At 36.3% G+C, this 17,527-nt stretch overlaps 4 protein-coding genes across 5 annotated transcripts; 3 read left to right on the forward strand and 1 right to left on the reverse strand.

The window, feature by feature from the left end:
* LOC126791750 (uncharacterized) lies at positions 1-1,947 on the forward strand. The gene is made up of 4 exons (XM_050518222.1): positions 1-138; positions 235-328; positions 807-1,016; positions 1,245-1,947. The coding sequence occupies exons 1-4, from the start codon at positions 64-66 to the stop codon at positions 1,937-1,939; spliced, it is 1,074 nt and encodes a 357-aa protein (XP_050374179.1). The 5' UTR covers positions 1-63; the 3' UTR covers positions 1,940-1,947.
* A 158-nt stretch (positions 1,948-2,105) lies between these two features.
* On the reverse strand, positions 2,106-3,933 carry LOC126791751 (sec-independent protein translocase protein TATC, chloroplastic). Its single transcript, XM_050518223.1, has 4 exons — positions 3,568-3,933; positions 3,074-3,354; positions 2,665-2,955; positions 2,106-2,445 (listed from the first exon to the last, which is right to left on the reverse strand). Exons 1-4 carry the CDS (start codon positions 3,830-3,832, stop codon positions 2,236-2,238), a joined length of 1,047 nt encoding a protein of 348 aa, XP_050374180.1. The 5' UTR covers positions 3,833-3,933; the 3' UTR covers positions 2,106-2,235.
* A 238-nt stretch (positions 3,934-4,171) lies between these two features.
* LOC126791743 (origin of replication complex subunit 4) lies at positions 4,172-7,858 on the forward strand. 2 transcript variants are annotated; one of them, XM_050518214.1, is made up of 16 exons: positions 4,172-4,282; positions 4,369-4,459; positions 4,542-4,598; positions 4,708-4,755; positions 5,057-5,107; positions 5,194-5,237; positions 5,319-5,382; positions 5,692-5,778; positions 5,957-6,048; positions 6,163-6,244; positions 6,426-6,511; positions 6,610-6,719; positions 6,843-6,935; positions 7,042-7,106; positions 7,186-7,329; positions 7,568-7,858. In XM_050518214.1, the coding sequence occupies exons 1-16, from the start codon at positions 4,173-4,175 to the stop codon at positions 7,601-7,603; spliced, it is 1,260 nt and encodes a 419-aa protein (XP_050374171.1). In that variant the 5' UTR covers position 4,172; the 3' UTR covers positions 7,604-7,858. The 2 variants fall into 2 exon arrangements, with proteins under 2 accessions (XP_050374171.1, XP_050374172.1); XM_050518215.1 differs by lacking the exon at positions 5,057-5,107.
* Positions 7,859-15,173: 7,315 nt separating this feature from the next.
* On the forward strand, positions 15,174-17,402 carry LOC126791746 (palmitoyl-acyl carrier protein thioesterase, chloroplastic-like). Its single transcript, XM_050518219.1, has 6 exons — positions 15,174-15,536; positions 15,616-15,749; positions 16,079-16,192; positions 16,292-16,460; positions 16,540-16,608; positions 16,702-17,402. Exons 1-6 carry the CDS (start codon positions 15,174-15,176, stop codon positions 17,029-17,031), a joined length of 1,179 nt encoding a protein of 392 aa, XP_050374176.1. The 3' UTR covers positions 17,032-17,402.
* Positions 17,403-17,527: the final 125 nt, after the last annotated feature.

The following is a 17,527-nucleotide window of genomic DNA, read 5'->3' on the forward strand; positions in this document are numbered from 1 at the left end:
TTAGTAAAACCCCAAACCCTGAGACTCCTGAGAGAGCTTCGGTTGTTTCCTCCCTCCGCAGAAATGGGTAGAGCCGAGAAAGAGAAACTGAACCGAACTCTGAACCAGCACCTCAACACCGTCCATGAGATCTTAGAGGTTACTTTTCTATTCTTTTCTTTTTGGGTTTTGAATTTGGTGATGAACTGAGGAGTATGATAATGATGCGGGGTTGTTTAATTCAATGGAAAACAGGTGATAGATCAAAACCCAGCTTCCACAGTTGAGAAGGTGAGCTGGGAAAATGTCGTCCAGATGGGTAACCAAGTCTCCAAACAGGCTACCACTGGTATTTTCTATTATTTTTACTTTCTATCTTTAATCTTCAACTCTGTTTTTCTGTTTCATTTTGTAATTGCAAGTATTGATTGTGTATGAGTTCAACTTAGTCGAGCTCCACAAGCATATGTATTGTGTTTTGTGAATATCCTCTGTGTTGTTGCATATCTCAAGCTTTCAAAAGCCATAGAACTGATAGAAGTTGATCATTAGTAATTTCTTTGATCATTTATTCAATATTGGTAGCCCGATTCGAACAGTTGAGCATTCTGGTAATTGATCCCGTTATTATTTGAGCAATCTGATGTCTGAATTATGAAAACTTGAAATCTTTGTAGTCAACAAAAGGCATGTTGAAGGAGATCTGATTTTTGTGGTTTGGTCTGTCCGTATTTAAGTTTGCAGTTCAGTTGCATAGCTTCTTCTACTGTGTGGTGTAGGTTTCTTTGTGTTCAAGTAAGTTAATGTGACGTCTGTTTATTATGCAGTTGGAATGATTTGGAGTGGAGATAGAGTAGAAGCTAGAGTGATTGACGAAAACATGACCGCCTACTTCAATATGCTACAAAATTTTCTTCTTCTTTCGCATGGGAGTTTGGTTGGTGCAGGGCCTACTCTTTCTTCTTGGGTCCACGCATCTGTAAAGCAAGTTGTTGACTCCAGTTTTAAGCTGATGAAGGAATCTGTCTCCTTGTATGGTAATCTCCTTCTCCCTGTCTCAGTGCACAGGCACACAACACACATCTATACTTGCACAGATAGACTTAAATACCAGCATTTCAATTGGTTGAGGATTTGCATTTTGATTAGCAGCATATCTATTTATAACCGGACAATATTTCTATTGGCATATCTTGTTCTTGGGCACGTCTACAATTCAAGTTGACCAATTTTGATTGGAAATATGCTATAATGCACATTTGCAGGAGCAGTGAATAAAGACTGGAAAATGTCAATTCCACAATTGGCTGGTGCAGTATGGGAAGCCTGTTCTGCTCTTAAGAAAGTTCCTTCCACAAATGTCACGGCAATTGGGCGAGCAATGACACAGGTTGCGGTCACCATGAAGGATGTTCTTCGTGAGATGAAGGAGCTTAAGCCAGCTAGTGACTCAATAGGAGATGAGATGGAAACAGAGATTCAGCCTCTTGATGATGATACTTCGAGTGACAGTGATCTGGGAAACGACCTGTCAGCTGAAGAGATGAAAGTTGCTGAGCTAGCAACTGATGCCGTGTCTGAGACTCTTGGCGTGATTAAGGAACTAATTCGGACCATTACAAGTTTGCTTAAACGAGAAAGTCCAAATGACAAGAATTTTGTGGATTCCCTAGAGAGATTGTTAAAGATGTGTCAAGGAATAGGAGAACAGATAGACGAGCTTGGAGCTTGTCTCTATCCCCCACAAGAGGTTTCCGCTATCAAGACAATATTGGAAAAAATGTCCAGCCTTACAGATGATATGAGAGCCGAGTTACAGAGTCTTGAAGGAAATTTAGAAGCTTTTATTCAGGCATGCGATTGTTTGAAGAGTTCATTGAGACGGCTTGATTCTGCGCTAGACTGCCCAACAACTGTTGATTTTGAAACCAAGGTGCAGAAGATTGATTTGAACAATTAAGGGAAATAGCGTGAGTGATTATCAAAGGAAATGGTTATTGTAGTGGTCTTGTTTCAATAGTTGAACAATTCTGGATGATTGTGTTCTGTTAGTCTAGTACGATTGTTTATATCAGTTGTGTCCTGAAGATCCATCAGACCATTGATTAGCAATATCATAGAGCTGATACGGGTCATTCACCCTTCAATAAGATATCATATTATGTTACATCATGTGGTAAAGTACAGAATCCTTACAAACTGAGTATACAGGACACTACAAACAAATTTTGTGCGATTAAGCAGTATGGTTATGTTTCACCGGCCGCTGAGCTTCACCACCCAGGCACCACCCAAGTAAAGACCAAGGAGGGGTGCTGCTAGAAGACACTGAGTAAGGGGATCGGTAGATGGTGTAAGCACAGCAGCTGCCACAACAGCCCCAACCACAACATACCTCCAAATTGACAGCATTTGATCTCCTGATACTAGCCCAACTTGTCCAAGGAGAACTTGAATGACTGGAACCTGGTGATAAGATAACAGGCAAGTTATTTGCATATTCCTACAGAAAGATCCACTTCACAGAGCACACACCGCAATATTCAGTTCCTATTGGAATTTCACGGTAGAATTCGTGTATCATTTAAAAACTTGAAGCTCGTTTCTGGGTTGAAGGGTAGTGATCAGATAAAGTAAATGACATCTTTAAGCACAAAGAAGGGATTTCAAAAGCATGGTCATTACCTGAAAGGACAAGCCTGTGCTGAACAGTAGAACAAGAACGAACTCAAAGTACTGATCTATGGACCACAATGATTCCACAACACCTTCAGCGTAGGAAACGAAAAAGTTCAAGGCCGCTGGCACCAAAACGAAATAGGAGAAGCTGATACCGGCATAGAAAAGTACTGATGAGCCTAAAACAATTGGCCCCAGAAACTTCCTCTCGTCTCTCGTCAAACCCGGAAGCACAAAGGCTATGATTTCATACAGAATGACTGGACTCCCTATGAGAAGGCCACAGTAGCCTGATACCTGCAGTTCACAATCAAATGAATTCTATCATAGTTCATACATAAACAAATTCATGTCGAGCAAGCAGCAAAACTCAAAAATCATGAGGAGCACAACAACAAAACTAACTCAATCTAACCTTTAATGTAGTGAAGAAAAACTCGCCGGGAGCTAGCTGCAGAAACTTTACACCTTGCGTCTTAACAGGAGCTTCAAGAAACACAATAAGATCCTTCGAAACCGCAAAGCATCCCAACATAGCAACTCCCACTGCGCCAACCGATACAAATATTCTCTGACGCAGCTCTTCCAGATGATCAAATATGCTCATCTCTTTATCATCCGGGAGGAGCTCTTCACTCGGATATAAGAAATTGTAAATCGAACTTCCTCCCTCTTCTTTCGAATCAGCAACCTCATCTATATCACACATCCAAAAACTCAGTATCAACTTCTGAAACTAAATGCATTATCACCTAGCAACATGGCTCAACAACCTCTTAATCTTAGTGCTCAGTAAATTATTAGTTCGTTACAAACTACTTCATATTTTGCTTTTCAAATATATTAGAACTACTCGAAAAGTGAAAAGTGAAAACTAATTTTAGAAAGAAGAAAAAACTGTGAGCTTACCTGGTCTTTCTTCGACGGCGGAGCCAAGACCAGGCCCGGCACCAAGCTCCTTCTCTCTCAAATCGTCATCAACCGCACAGCAAACGACGTCGTTCCCCAACCTCCTCCGGCTACGCAAACTGCTAAGCTCCGATCTCCGTCTTCTGCTACGGTGCGTCCGAGCTTGAACCGGAGCTAGCTGGTTTCTGATTGGGCCGAGCCGCTCGTGGCTGCGATTTGATATGAAGTGCAGATTGGAAACGGAAGCACAGCTCGTGCTTCCCATGTCAGACTTCGCTTCTTCTTCTTCTTCTTCTAGCTCTGTATCAGCCTTTCAATTTCAGAAGCAAAATCGAATGACTGGTCCGGGATGGCTCTTGTTTTCTATTAGCTTTGTTTGTTCTAAGTTTTGATATTTTTGGACATTTTCTTTTGAGTTCCCAGTCCCGTAGCGCATTTTAGCAGACTCCTCCTCTGTTTTTTTAACGTGCGCCGTTGACGTTATCTTTCGCTCAAACGGGCCGCAGTTAATTGGGCCTGGGCCGAGGAGGGTTTGGCCCACGTTTGGTTAACCTACTTAGCGCCTTCTTTCCCGCCATTCTTCATTTCCGTTCAGACTCTCAGTTATGGGGGGAGCAACTCCGGCGGAGAAAGCCCTAATTCTTCTGAGGACCCGACTTTGCGATCCGAATTTCATTTTCCGGCCACTCTGTGAATCTTCCGACTCCAACTACAGGTCAGATTGTCTTTGTTGACTTTAATTGTTGAAGTCTGATTGTATGAAGCGAAATTAAAGTTGGGTTATTTTGGGGTTAATTTCAGCAAGCTCAAGTTTTTAGTAGCGAGTTCGATAACGGAGGCGTGCAGCAACTCAATTCTGCTTCTGGGTCCTCGTGGTTCTGGAAAAATTGCTGTATGCCCGAATTGCCCATTGTAGTTTGATTTAATTCCTTTTTATGATTGGTGGTTAAATGTAGATTCTTGTTGTGATTTAGGTGTTGGATCTTGTGATTGGTGATTTGTTACAAGAATATCCTGATTCGATTACTGTGGTATGTTTCTTTTCACGTCGTTAATTTCTTAGGTTTTTTTTTTTTTGTTCTTATGGTTTATTTTGGATCAATAGAGGATTTTGATATGCAAATGGACATTGTGTTGCAGATCAGGCTGAGTGGTCTTTTGCATAGCGATGAGAATTGTGCATTAAAGGTTGATGATTCTGTCTCTTTTGCTCTCTTTTTTGTGGGTTGGGGATTATGTGAAGGTTTTAACCACCCGATTGATACTCTAGCCTGATGAATAATTATATTGCTTTATACATGCATTAGTTTCTTTTATTTAAAGTCTTTTTGCTTGTTCCATTGAAATTGCGATATTTGCATACACAATCTATATTTGGATATAATATACTTTTGATTATATTAATGTGCTACTATGAAGTTGTGATTACTAAAACACGACGTTACTAGACTTTCATATCATTGTTTCTTTGTCTAATATGATTGTTCAGGAAATTTCTAGACAGCTGTGTTCGGAGCATCAATTATTGTTTTCAAAAATGGTATTGTGCATAATATTTCTTTCATTATTGAAGCAAGTTAACTTCCACAAACTTATAGTTTCTTGATGGTCTGATGATTTTTGTAGGCATCGTTTGATGAAAACTCCCAGTTTCTGATAGCCATGTTACGGTATGTATGTATAAGGTTTCCCTTGTGTGATTATCATCAAATGGTTAGCCAATCTGATGGATTTGTATATCTGACAATTAGGGAATGCGGGTTAGCACATAAAACAATCATTTTTGTGCTGGATGATTTTGACTTATTTGCTCTGGTAAGAACTCATCATCCTATCCCCATTTCTTTTTCTGAAGGCTAGTAGTAAATTGTCATCACTCGTAGGTTTGGCTGCTTTCTTCTTCTTTTTTCCTTTTCTGTTGTAACATGGACAATGGGTAAATCGTTTGTTTCACATTTTTTATTCTAAAAGCTTTGTGAAATAAAACTGGGTGCGTCATCATCTTTTGAACTAAAAGCAATTTGACTTTCTATCAAGTTCAAGGTTTTTAGGTGCCATTAGTCTTGTTGGAATGCTCCAGTAAAACTGTGATTATGATTACTTTTCATTTATGTTTCTTTGCAGGGAAAACAGCGATTACTTTATAATTTGCTTGATGCGCTACAGTCAGTGACATCTCAAGCTGTTGTCATTGGTATCAGTTGCCGACTGGTATGCTTTAATTGATTCCTGGTGAACATTTGTCGTCATGAATGTGGATGCCTATCACTATTATATCCAGACACCTGTGGATTACATTCTAAACAACTGTGAAGGGACTGCCATCCTTTGGATTAATACCAATGAATTGAATTTAGAGCAATTAGTGATGATATAATTTGCCATGCAGGATGCGGATCAGCTTTTAGAAAAAAGAGTAATATCTCGATTTTCAAATAGAAAGCTTTTGTTTCTTCCTCCCTCCGAGGAAGACATACAGCGGTAAAATTACTAACTGCTTACCACCGTTACCAGGGTGCCTGTGCATTTTTACCATCAAATATTAATAATGCAGTTTTGTTGTTGTTTGTATATACTTTTGCTCTAATAATGCAGATTGTTGGAGCACATTTTATTATTGCCAACAGACTCGAGCCTTCCTACAGACTATGTTATTCAGTTCAACACGAAACTTCAAGTATCCTTTTTTTTACTATGATTGTAATGGGATAATTTGGAATATGAGAGTATAACCTATGGCATTTAAATACTGGCTTGAATCAGCCTTACTACCCATTTTCACGGAAGCAGGGCCATTGCTTTACATACAGGATTCTAGCACTTGATCTCTGTTATGCAAACTCCTTGACATTTTACAGAAAATACTGGCTGATGAGAAGTTCAAAGAGATTATAAACACATATCTAAATTTGGATTCCACCGTTAAAGATTTCTTGAGATATCTGTAAGTATATTAATTCTTGCATCTTGAAAGACCTAAATGGCATATTGCTTATAATCTCATCATCATTCATACTCACTGTTCATAGACCATGCTACTAGATTCCGTGCTGTTTCTATTATGGATTTGCCATCCGGATTGCTGTCGCTAGAAAACTTTAAAACTGCACTTTCCAATATCCAAAGGCATCCTAAGATGGAGTCCATAAAAGGTGTGTTCATTTACTTACTAATTCAACGACATTGGTTTGGTGAATCTCAATATCTGTATCCTTTTTCCTTCCATGTCCATAGTTTCTGTCTCTCTACTTATGAAAAGAAATTAAATTAAGCAGATTGCTCAATATTGGAACTTTACATTTTGGTTTGCATGAAGAGGTTGGAAGTTAAAGAGCAAAACTCATACAATTTCACTACTGTAATGAAAGGTAAGTTTTTCCATCAAAAAAAAAATAAAATGAAATGTAAGTTCAGCTTCTTGTTATCTGTTTACTGTTATTAAGATTTTGTTTACATGTTTGGTATGTGTGACAGAATACAAAAGCATACATGATTCGTTCCAGACATCTGACTATTATGCAAAGAATGTGTGCTTACGGGTATGAATTGCTCCTTCGATCTAATTCATAATAAATCTGACTCTGGCGAACCAATGTAACGTTGTTTCATACTCTGCAGGCATTTGAACACCTTCTTCAACGTGGACTGATTGAATTTATAGACAGCAGAGGGCAAAACCAGTCTGTTGAATATCGTCCAGTGAAACTTTTAATCTCATTTCATGAACTACATCAGGGCCTGAAATCATACCGTTCATGTCCTGTAAGTTACTGCTAGTATATTGTGTCTGTGTATGCATGTGCTTGCATATTTCTTAGTTTGTTGCAAGTTTTGAAGCTAAAATCAGATTGGACACTAGGATGAAATTGAGCTGAAAATCTCTGCTAGTTCCAGCCTAACCCCTTTTTCTTTCATTATCATTGAATATTATGTATACCAGTCACTTGGGATTTATGAGTTGTGAAAGTGATTGGGGTCATGGTTGTGTTTCTGTTGACAGGCCATTCTTCAGAAAATAATGGATCGTGAAAAATAGAAGTGGCTGATGGATGACCAACGTGGCTGATTAGCTGTTCATGGTTGTGAGGGCATGTGAATTCCAGCATTTAGTTTGATTTAATCAGTAACCAGAAGAATAGTGGTTTGTTGTTAGTGTATGAATGAAACCCGATTTCACATGGAGCTCGATTAGAGTTTGCCATTTTAATGTAGGTCACTACATAATGCAACCCAGTGAATTATGTACTTAGTTGAATTGTAATTCTGATTCCCATTCAGTTAGTGAAGCAATAAAAGAAATTGAAAAAAAAAAACCGTATGACACCTTCTCCAACAAATGGCAAAGCTTTTTTATCTGGATTCCATCAAGTGCTTGTTGAATTACTAACAGGTTGTAATGTTTTCTTTACCACCCTTGGTTAATGTGTATCCTAGATTCCTAGTTAAGACAGTCGTACAAATCATTATTTTCACATGAATATTTCGTTTTCACAAGTCTCTTGTATAATAGTAAACTTCAATTTATCAATTAAGAATATGTATCGACATGTGGCGGTAACATATAGACGCCAACGAGCTCTCCTCATTAAAAAAAAAAACTATGAAATCTTAATCAATATCCACAACTAAACTTCTTATGTAACTCGTTTATAGCTTGCACATCATTTTGCCTCAAATCACTTTCACCATGTTTAGTGTGAAGCCAATTTTTTAGTTGATTCTTTGGCCAATCTTTATCTTCTTTTTCTCATTAGGATCTATAGATTAATAGATGTATAAGCATTGGCGGATTGAAGTAGAAGGCTATATGGGCTCAAGCCTATACGAGATTTTGCCTAACAAATCACCAGGTATATATGGTAAAACTAGAGAACAAAATCAGTATCGTTCCACACTTTTTCGAAGCCGAGCGCAGCAGTGGGAGCAACTCTGCTTCATATATCTCGCTCTTCCCTAGTTGCTTGATCGACTTCAGAATTCACAGTCCATCCTTAACGCCCATTCAATTTTTCAATCTCGAGTTAGGGTCCTGTTATACTCAAATTTGCGGTTTTCTTCTATGCTAGATTTGTTCGAATTGGGATTAGACTACTGGAGTTATTGTGGATTTTTGGTGTTTAAGAATATATAGACTGCATCACTATTGTAGCTTGGTTGACTTAATTACTTTATGCAATGCAAACCTTGGTCTGGTGCTCTCCAATTTGCAGATAAATTGATAATTCTTGGTCTCATATCATGGACTTGATTGAGTTTCGCTTGCAATTAATCATGAATTTTGCTTGTTACAGCCTTCAATTGAGCCTGTTTGGGGTAGATAAAGGGAGAACTTGCATTTTATGCCAATGGATATTGCATACCAGTACGCAGTATTTGTTTCTGTATCAGATTCCCTAGCTGTTTTTGTGTAAATAATCTTGTGCTCATATATTTTTGTCCTGCAAATCTGCAATAGTTCACAATATGTAATATGTCTGATTTTCTGCAATCGTGCTCATATATTTATGTCCAGCTGAGAATCTTTTTATGTGGTAGTCTTTGGTTAGCACTTTACCTTGACCTTGTTATGTATCTTGATCAAATTTTCTACTGATATATCTTGGATTAGGAATCTCGTTGATGAGCATATCAGTGCTCTTGTCTGATAGAACAAAATCCCAAAGTTTTTGGGCATCAGGACCTCATTGAGAGTGCTAAGTGGACCTCAATACTTAATACCATTTCTCACTCTCTAAATCAAATTTGGGGATGATGATTAGTGTGCATGGATTGTGAGAGGATTCTTGACATATGATGAAATCACATGTTCGATCCCTCTTAGAAGCAAATTTCCATGTTTTTTTGCTTTTCTCATCTGCTTCTTACTTTATTCTTTATTCTTTGGTACAATACTACAAACTAGTTTCATTTTCATTTTCTGCACTTTACTTCCTTTTTTGGATGAAATATATTTTTCCCAATGATTGCTCTTATTTTCCTTTCAATTAGTTGAACACAAAATCTAAAATATTTCCTTATCTATGTACAATTCCATTAGTGTTTCTAAAAAAAAAATTCCTCTCATAAGCATACCATTAGATATTGGACCTTAAAAAAACAAGAGAAAATATGTACGGATGAATTTCAATTTTTTTTCACCGCCAATTAGCCTAGACAGATTCAAGATCGTAGATCTGCCACTGTGTATAAGGATGACTTTAATATAGACTAGAAACTACACATCTATAGGTGTAGAAAAATTGGCGGTTATTAATGTGAAAAAGTTGGTATTTATTTATGAAAATATTTATATGTTTGTCGTAATACCCTTATTTATTTGATTGACAGTGTGAGATATGGAGATGGTATCAGAAGTCGTATTTTAGTGGTACTTGGTGCTCTTTTTATATATAGTAGTAAAGATGTATTCTAATCTCCAAAATATACATAGGGGTGTAAATGGGCCGAACCGAGTACTGGGTTGTAGGGGTGGAATTTGGTCTAAACGGTTCGATTTTGAGCTCAAACCGGAAACCGAACTGAAATTGAACTTCAGTTCGGTTCGGTTTTTTTCGGTTTTTTTGAAATTTGTTTTGAATTTTTATTTTGAATTTTTTTTAAAACCTGACTGAATTTAGGGCTCGTCAACGGGCCTTGCGGGCTTGTATAGGAAAAAAATATAATACTCTAATTTAAGGGTTTTAAACAATAAAAGAATTATTATAAAACATTCTAAAAATATTCTGACGGTCAAACGAGGTCCGAATTGGATGAAATTTTAAAATTATCACTAAATATATATACATATCACATCGGATTGTGTCGATCAATTCCTAGAAGTTTCCTTCATATAGTTGTTTCATAATATGATAGTTTTATTATAAACCTAATATAAACATTATGATACATTAGTGGACACTTCGGCGATCGACAACTCCAGTTCGAAATATGGTCGATCAACACCAGTAGATGTGATCGGTATATATATTTAGGGAACCCGTAAAAATTTCATCCATTTTAGACATGGTTTGACCGTTCGTACCAACGGTCAACTAAAAAAAACATTTTGACATATTGAAGAGTCGACATCAGTTTACACATGAAATTAATTGTATCAGATTATTCCAAATAAAATCCCTCACAAGATTGATTATTTTCATTGTGTTAATGTTTTCGATGTGGAAAGGAGGAAAGAAGGAGAGAAGGGATAAATTTTTGCCATGTTTTGTATAATTGTGATGAATATGATTCTCTCCATTTAATATGATTTATTCTCTTTTAACATGCGGATCGAGTTTTTACTGTAAGCTACTAAATACATTATACCTGCACTTTATTCGGATACATGTATTTTACATCCAAGTACTTTTCTAAATTTTAGCTATGGGATATCAGTCATTTTTGTATTTCCAATAATTTTTTATTTTTCCAGTGAAGTATTTCAATTTAAGACCGCTTCTGTTTAGATTGAATATCGAGACTGTTGGTGGTAGGAACCCTCTTATTTCTGCTCAAGCTTGGTTCAAGTCTCTTGTTCCTGCAGGGCTCCTTTACTTAGATCCCTCATCATTGCCCAATCATCCACGGGTTAGGAGTTGCGACCTTCAACTTTTATCATGAAATACAAAGAAGGGACTAGGAAGAAAGACAACTTTGATGTAAGATATTTCCTAGAGAAATCTGTTGACAGTCAATCGGGTGCATCTATTAAATTCTGTCCAAGTATAAACAGGGTATTAAAGCCAAAGGGCATCTGAAATAAAGACCACTAAATCTCATTTTCTAATGTGATTGTTATGAAATGCAGCTTGATTTCCTGTAATTCAAGAACATTACAGGACAATTTATATGCTGTTTTGGTTTGCCCCTTAACTGTGAACCTTTACCCAACTATGAACAGGAGATGTAAAAAGAATCTGCTTTCTGCTGCTTTCAATTTGTTTCCTTTGCCATTTTTTATTGGCTCTCCTTGTTTGAGTTGTTTCTTTTCATCTGCTTCTATTTGAGTGTATATTTATTTCTTGTTTTGTGCTAGATATTGTGATAATCGATCTACATAACAGAAATGAATACCCATACAGACAATAATAAGTTGAAACAATGGTAGTTCCTGACGCATAAATTTGCATATTTATGCTGCAAAAGTCCAATTTCAGAACGTTGATTACACCTACTTTGGCATAATCAGAACAAAACAAAAAAACAAACTCTTGCATAATATTCATGGAAAAGTCCGGTGGCTTAGGTAATACTAATTGAAGAGAGTTTTAGAGAAGGAAAATGAAGTTGTATACTACTGCTTGTCTCATTATGTTTTTCTCATGTATATTACAGTAATTCAGCACGCTTGAGGCTTGATAGATGCATACCACGATTCTAATTAGCTTTGCTTGCTTGTTGTGTTTGTAGAAAAAGGCATCTCAAGTGCCCCTTGGGATATAGAACGGCTTGCAGATGAATTTGATAGTCAGCTCACTAGGATTAAGAAGACAAAACAGTAACTTTACTTAAAATTTTAGGATTTAAGTTTTATGTTTCTCGAGTCTGTTTTAAGTTTTAGGATTATTTCCTAGTTCTAGTATCAATAGGTTTATTTCAATGCCTATATAAGGCACCTGTCAGTTTGTATTTTTTCATTCAAGTCATCAATAAGAAAACCAAAATTAGGAACTCTAATCTCCTGCAGCCTTGCCGTGTTATCTGCTAATTAAGTCTAGTTTATTTACAAGGCATCGACATTTGTCAAGCCTAGATTCTACCGTGGTTTACGCTTCCGCATCACCTTGTTACCAATCCATCTCAGCTTCTATTCATTCACTGATAGCAATGTTTGACAATACCATTTCTTGACTTTGATTGCAGACCGTGATATACCTACTTTAATCAAGGTTAAGTATCTATTGATTTTCCAAGAACATTGATGAGACTCATAAGAATTTTATTTCACACTAAGAACTTAGTATTGTTAGGGTCTCATATCTATTGTATTCTCCATTATGTCACCGCTGTTTCAAAGCAAATAGTCGCAATTAAAGTAGTACTTTTTGCTAGTTGTTGCTTTGTTGGGTACTTGTTTGTAGAAATTTTTGATATTATGTCAGGTCTTTGTAATCAGGGGTTTAGGTTTCACGTCCCCCATTGTATTCGACAGTTTCATTAATGAAGGCTTGAGGGTAGCCGCACTATCCCTCCCATAAAAAAAAAGTTCCTTCAGAGAATCCTTGGACTGAAAGAATAATGTTCATCAATTTCTTGACTAAGAGAATCTTCTGGAGGCAATAAAAATCATAGTACACGACTAGTTTAGTATTGCTGTGACTTTTAAAAAATCTACTTCTACTGTACTGTAAAAAAATTAATTTTGAATTGAAACGTGTTTGTGTTTGGTAAATATTACGTGTACAATTGTTGTCGATTAATAAATTGTTTGGTAAATTCTAAACAAAACTACTGTATATATGGTTAATGACAAAAAATGATTATAGATAAGGTATTATTTGAGAATTTATAGAAAAATATCGACATTTATTGAGTTTTAAGTAAAAACAATTTCTAAAAACAACCTTATGGTTGCTTTTAAAAGCTTATGTGAGTAACTAATAAATTCTAAAAGAAGAAAAAACTGATTTTTCTAAAATTATTAAACACTATGAATTTTAAAAGTCGACTTAGAAATTATTTTTTTAAGTGAAGTTGCATCAAACTATGTCTTAATTACTCTGCACAAAACCTCCATGGTTTTGGATAAGTTGTGGTCCGGAAAGAATAGTATGCATATCGCAACTGACCTCATCTAAGGGAGAAGTAGAAGGCCCAGTTTTGACCAAGATTATTACTATGCACTAATAAAAGAAGAAATTAATGTATTGAGATTCTATGTCATGTTATAGCATTGATGCTCCAATGTTCTAGGCTACATGACTAGTTTTTCAACCCATTACTTAGTCTTTATATCAAAATAGCATACACACCTTATTTTTAGTTATACCTTTTTAATTATATATATATACACACCATATATCAAAATATCCAACTTCATATCTTTCCCAAAATACCCATTGTCCAATTAAATCAATAAAATGCTATATATATACCTCCACAATTGTTAGTTATACCTTTTTAATCATGCCTCCATCACACTGACTTTTTTTGTCCGTTTAATAAGTTTTTAATTTTGTCTAAATTCATAGTTAACTTGTTTGTTCAAAGTTACAGTACATTATCAAATATATTTATTTACAAGTTCTTTAACATCATCATTGATTATAATAATTACAGTGGAACCGAAAAATGAAGTCACTGCAAACAGAAGTTAAAAACTAAAATTTAATATCAATACAGTGTGCACGTCATCTTTCGAAACATACATCAGAGTCAATGCCGATAGATTATATAACTTTTGAAATTGACATAAAATTTTACTTAATCATCAATTGTGAATATATGATTATGGATATATTGTTCTTGGATATTAGAATTTTACTTAATCATCAATTGGATATTTTTTTTCATGTTTAAAACTTATGTCATATGTACGTAGAAGAAGAGTTGAAATTAATTTTATTTTATTTTATATTTGTACTTTTAATCTTTTTAGTCATTTCATCGTTTATAAGATTTCAGATATTCTACGTTTTCTGTTAAAAACGTTTGTAAGAACTATAATTCAGTAGGGAATTCTTATAACCCAATGTCCCAACTCTATTATACCATAAATCAATCAGAATCCAAACAAAAATTATTTTGAAATTGATATGAAAAGATAGACAATAGAAAGAATACATACATGAACTAAAGTATTCATCTAATTAATTATCTCAAAACTCAATTCATGACTTGTGGAGAAATGATTGTAGGCGTATTGAACAAAGACATATGATGTATTGAAACAAAGACATCTAGGTCTTCTAGCAATTTAGTTTTAATTTTTGTTTTTTTTCTATAATAATGTGTCTATTTTGGTCTTTTAATCCACTTACATAATTTGATTTGAAAAATAAAATAATAGGGTGTGTATTAAGAGATATGGGTTGTGTATTTAAAATTTCTCTTTATATAATGGTTTGATAAAAAAAATTAAGTATTGACCAACTTTAACCAAGAATTACCTTAAAGCGTGTTACATAACAAATGTTGACTAAGAATACTTGCAGAACTTGTTCCTTGATCACTTCATCTCCACTTCCTCACTGCCTCAATCGTGCGGGGAAAAAACATTGCTAACGTCTAATACCAAGAATCAGTGCTACATGTTTGATCATCTGTCTCCAGCTAGAGTTAATTGATTTGGATCCATACGTTTGTTGTCACAAATCATACATCAAATCCGAGATCAAAGAACCATAAGTTGCTACGCATTTTGGGACTCTACAATATATGCCAAAAACAAATACTATAACCTTTTTTTGTCTGCATTAACAGTCGATCATAACGATGATTAAATCCCAAATTTGTGGCAGAAGTATTTCAGGTTTACACAAGGCTATATCTTTGATATGTACAATAGTATAATAAGGTCTCCTAACTTTCTTCCGATCCCTCTCGTTGCCGAATCCGTCCCGCAGAACTATAAAAATATCGGTTTACGCATTTTACAGTTTCAAACTTTATAGCAAACTGAAACTAAAATGGCCACCTTCTCAACTCTAGCCTACTTTCCCATTACAATTAAAGTTTCCAGGATTCGAGCTAGTTATGACCCGAACAAGAAGAGCCTGAACAACATCAAGATCAATGGTACCTTAACTAAGTCAACAGCCAAGCTTGACATGGCAAGCACTCTAACCTCAATTTCTGTTACTGAAAATGGTTACATTAGTGAACAGCAAGTTCGACAGAATATTCCGACAACCAAGCAGTTTGTTGATCATTATCGCCAGGGGATGATCATCGAAGGCGGTGTAGGATACAGACAGAGGGTGGTTATTAGGTCTTATGAAGTTGGTCCTGATAAGACTGCAACGTTGGAGAGCATCCTTAATCTTCTGCAGGTCATTTTGATATGATGTTTATTTTATGCAGACAGCTACGTAAATCTTAGAAATACTAACTCCTGGGTTTGTTATGCAGGAAACAGCATTGAATCATGTGTGGATGTCAGGACTCCTCAGTGATGGCTTTGGAGCAACTCATGGAATGATGAAGCATGATCTCATATGGGTTGTGTCAAGAATGCAAGTTCAAGTTGATCACTATCCAATCTGGTAAGTCCAATAATCGCGTGGCGTCACTGCTACAAATCAAATTAACTCATGTCAAGTCCAATGCTTCAAACATTGAAGTCTCAGCCAAATATGAGCAGTCTTAATCAACAGTGAGGTTTCCCTTAGTTACTTGTGAAAGGATATAAAACTCAAGTATTAAAAAAAATCATAGGATTCTTCTCCATCTTCAGAATCATCGTGAGCTGTCTAAGTGTCTAACCTTGAAGATAACCAGTAATAGTAAGGCAATATTCATTAAACTAGAGGGAAGAATGGTACTTATTGGGACCAAATCAGTTTTAGTGATACAAGATTAAAACATTATGCAGGGGAGAAGTACTGGAAATTGACACTTGGGTTGGGGCATCTGGGAAAAATGGTATGCGTCGAGACTGGTTGATTCGAAGTGAAGCCACAGGTCATGTTTTTGCTCGTGCAACCAGGTATGTAATAACTTTTTCAGATTCGTTATGATTACTTCATGCTTGATGAAGCTTGTATCCCTTAATGATGCTAATTCGAATATGCAAAACACTGAACAGTACCTGGGTGATGATGAACCGAAAGACAAGACGCCTCTCAAAAATGCCAGAAGACGTGAGAGCTGAGATTGCACCTTGGTTTATAAAGAAGCAAGCAATCACAGAAGATATCGTCGAAAAAATTGTCAAATTGAACAGCCAAGCCAAGTACATGAACAATGACTTGAAGGTAAAAGACTCCAACACCTCAAGTCGGGTTATAAGGAATTTTAGCATATGCTGAATATGCAAATTTTCTTTCTGTGTAGCCCAAGAGAAGCGACCTGGACATGAACCACCATGTCAACAATGTCAAGTATGTGAGGTGGATGCTTGAGGTACAAACAAACTTTGTGATCAACACTTTTACCTTAGTTAAGTTCTAATCTTCTAAACTCGGAATTAATCGCGCTTACCTATGTTTTCGACAGACCATCCCTGACAAAATTTTAGAGGCTCATCAACTGACAAGTATCATCCTAGAATATAGGAGGGAATGTGGAAGCTCAGATATAGTGCAGTCACTTTGCCAACCCGATGAAGACGGCATTCTTAAAGATGAAGTAAAGCAAGAGAATGATGGCAGTCACATAAATGGATTTTCCTTGGCAGCTGAGATTCTTGAGGGTAATGGCTACCTTGCATCCTTTGGCAAGCAACCATTGCGGTATACACACCTCCTCCAGATTGATGAAGAGTCTAAAAATGAAGAGATTGTTAGAGGAAGAACTACATGGAAGAAGAAGTCCTTTTCGCACTAGGAGAATATATGTATGTAGGGAATGGATGGAGTTTAGGTTTTGTCCTCTGTGAACATCAATGAGAACATTTCTCAGTACATATAAATCAGGGGCATGCGTGACGCTTCAAATCCTACAAGGGTTCTCTCTCCCATGGCTCTAGCAAAGGCTTCATGGGAACTAAGTGAAGATCCTAATAAACAAGAGTGATTGCGTGTCCCGATTGAAGGACGACAGAAATCATCATGGGTTCTACCGAATGAATAAGGGTGTAATGTGTGGCGATGGTTAAGAGGAGTCATTTGATTTACGTTGCGTGTAGGAAACTTGCAATTGTGCTATAATATTACTTGGTCAAGAATATAAGTATACAATTATTGAGCCTCAGAAAGTGTTTGTTTTCTAAAGCTTCATGCACTGATAGTGATACACTACAGCACGGATGTACCTATGAGATGGCATTAGATGTCAGGCGCGCACTGGTAATGGCTAATGACTTCAAACAGAAAGATTTGAT

This window comes from Argentina anserina, chromosome 4 (genome assembly GCF_933775445.1).
Source record: "Argentina anserina chromosome 4, drPotAnse1.1, whole genome shotgun sequence".
Classification (NCBI taxonomy): domain Eukaryota; kingdom Viridiplantae; phylum Streptophyta; class Magnoliopsida; order Rosales; family Rosaceae; genus Argentina; species Argentina anserina.

Coding starts and splice junctions, on each gene's coding strand:
- LOC126791750 (XM_050518222.1), top strand. CDS start 64: ATGGGTAGAGCCGAGAAAGAGAAACTGAACCGAACTCTGAACCAGCAC. Junction 329..806: donor CTCCAAACAGGCTACCACTG/GTATTTTCTATT, acceptor TTTATTATGCAG/TTGGAATGATTTGGAGTGGA. Junction 1,017..1,244: donor GGAATCTGTCTCCTTGTATG/GTAATCTCCTTC, acceptor GCACATTTGCAG/GAGCAGTGAATAAAGACTGG.
- LOC126791751 (XM_050518223.1), bottom strand. CDS start 3,832: ATGGGAAGCACGAGCTGTGCTTCCGTTTCCAATCTGCACTTCATATCA. Junction 3,355..3,567: donor CGCCGTCGAAGAAAGACCAG/GTAAGCTCACAG, acceptor TGTGTGATATAG/ATGAGGTTGCTGATTCGAAA. Junction 2,446..2,664: donor GCACAGGCTTGTCCTTTCAG/GTAATGACCATG, acceptor TCTTATCACCAG/GTTCCAGTCATTCAAGTTCT.
- LOC126791743 (XM_050518214.1), top strand. CDS start 4,173: ATGGGGGGAGCAACTCCGGCGGAGAAAGCCCTAATTCTTCTGAGGACC. Junction 6,245..6,425: donor AGTTCAACACGAAACTTCAA/GTATCCTTTTTT, acceptor GACATTTTACAG/AAAATACTGGCTGATGAGAA. Junction 6,720..6,842: donor TAAGATGGAGTCCATAAAAG/GTGTGTTCATTT, acceptor TAAATTAAGCAG/ATTGCTCAATATTGGAACTT.
- LOC126791746 (XM_050518219.1), top strand. CDS start 15,174: ATGGCCACCTTCTCAACTCTAGCCTACTTTCCCATTACAATTAAAGTT. Junction 16,461..16,539: donor ACATGAACAATGACTTGAAG/GTAAAAGACTCC, acceptor CTTTCTGTGTAG/CCCAAGAGAAGCGACCTGGA. Junction 16,609..16,701: donor ATGTGAGGTGGATGCTTGAG/GTACAAACAAAC, acceptor TGTTTTCGACAG/ACCATCCCTGACAAAATTTT.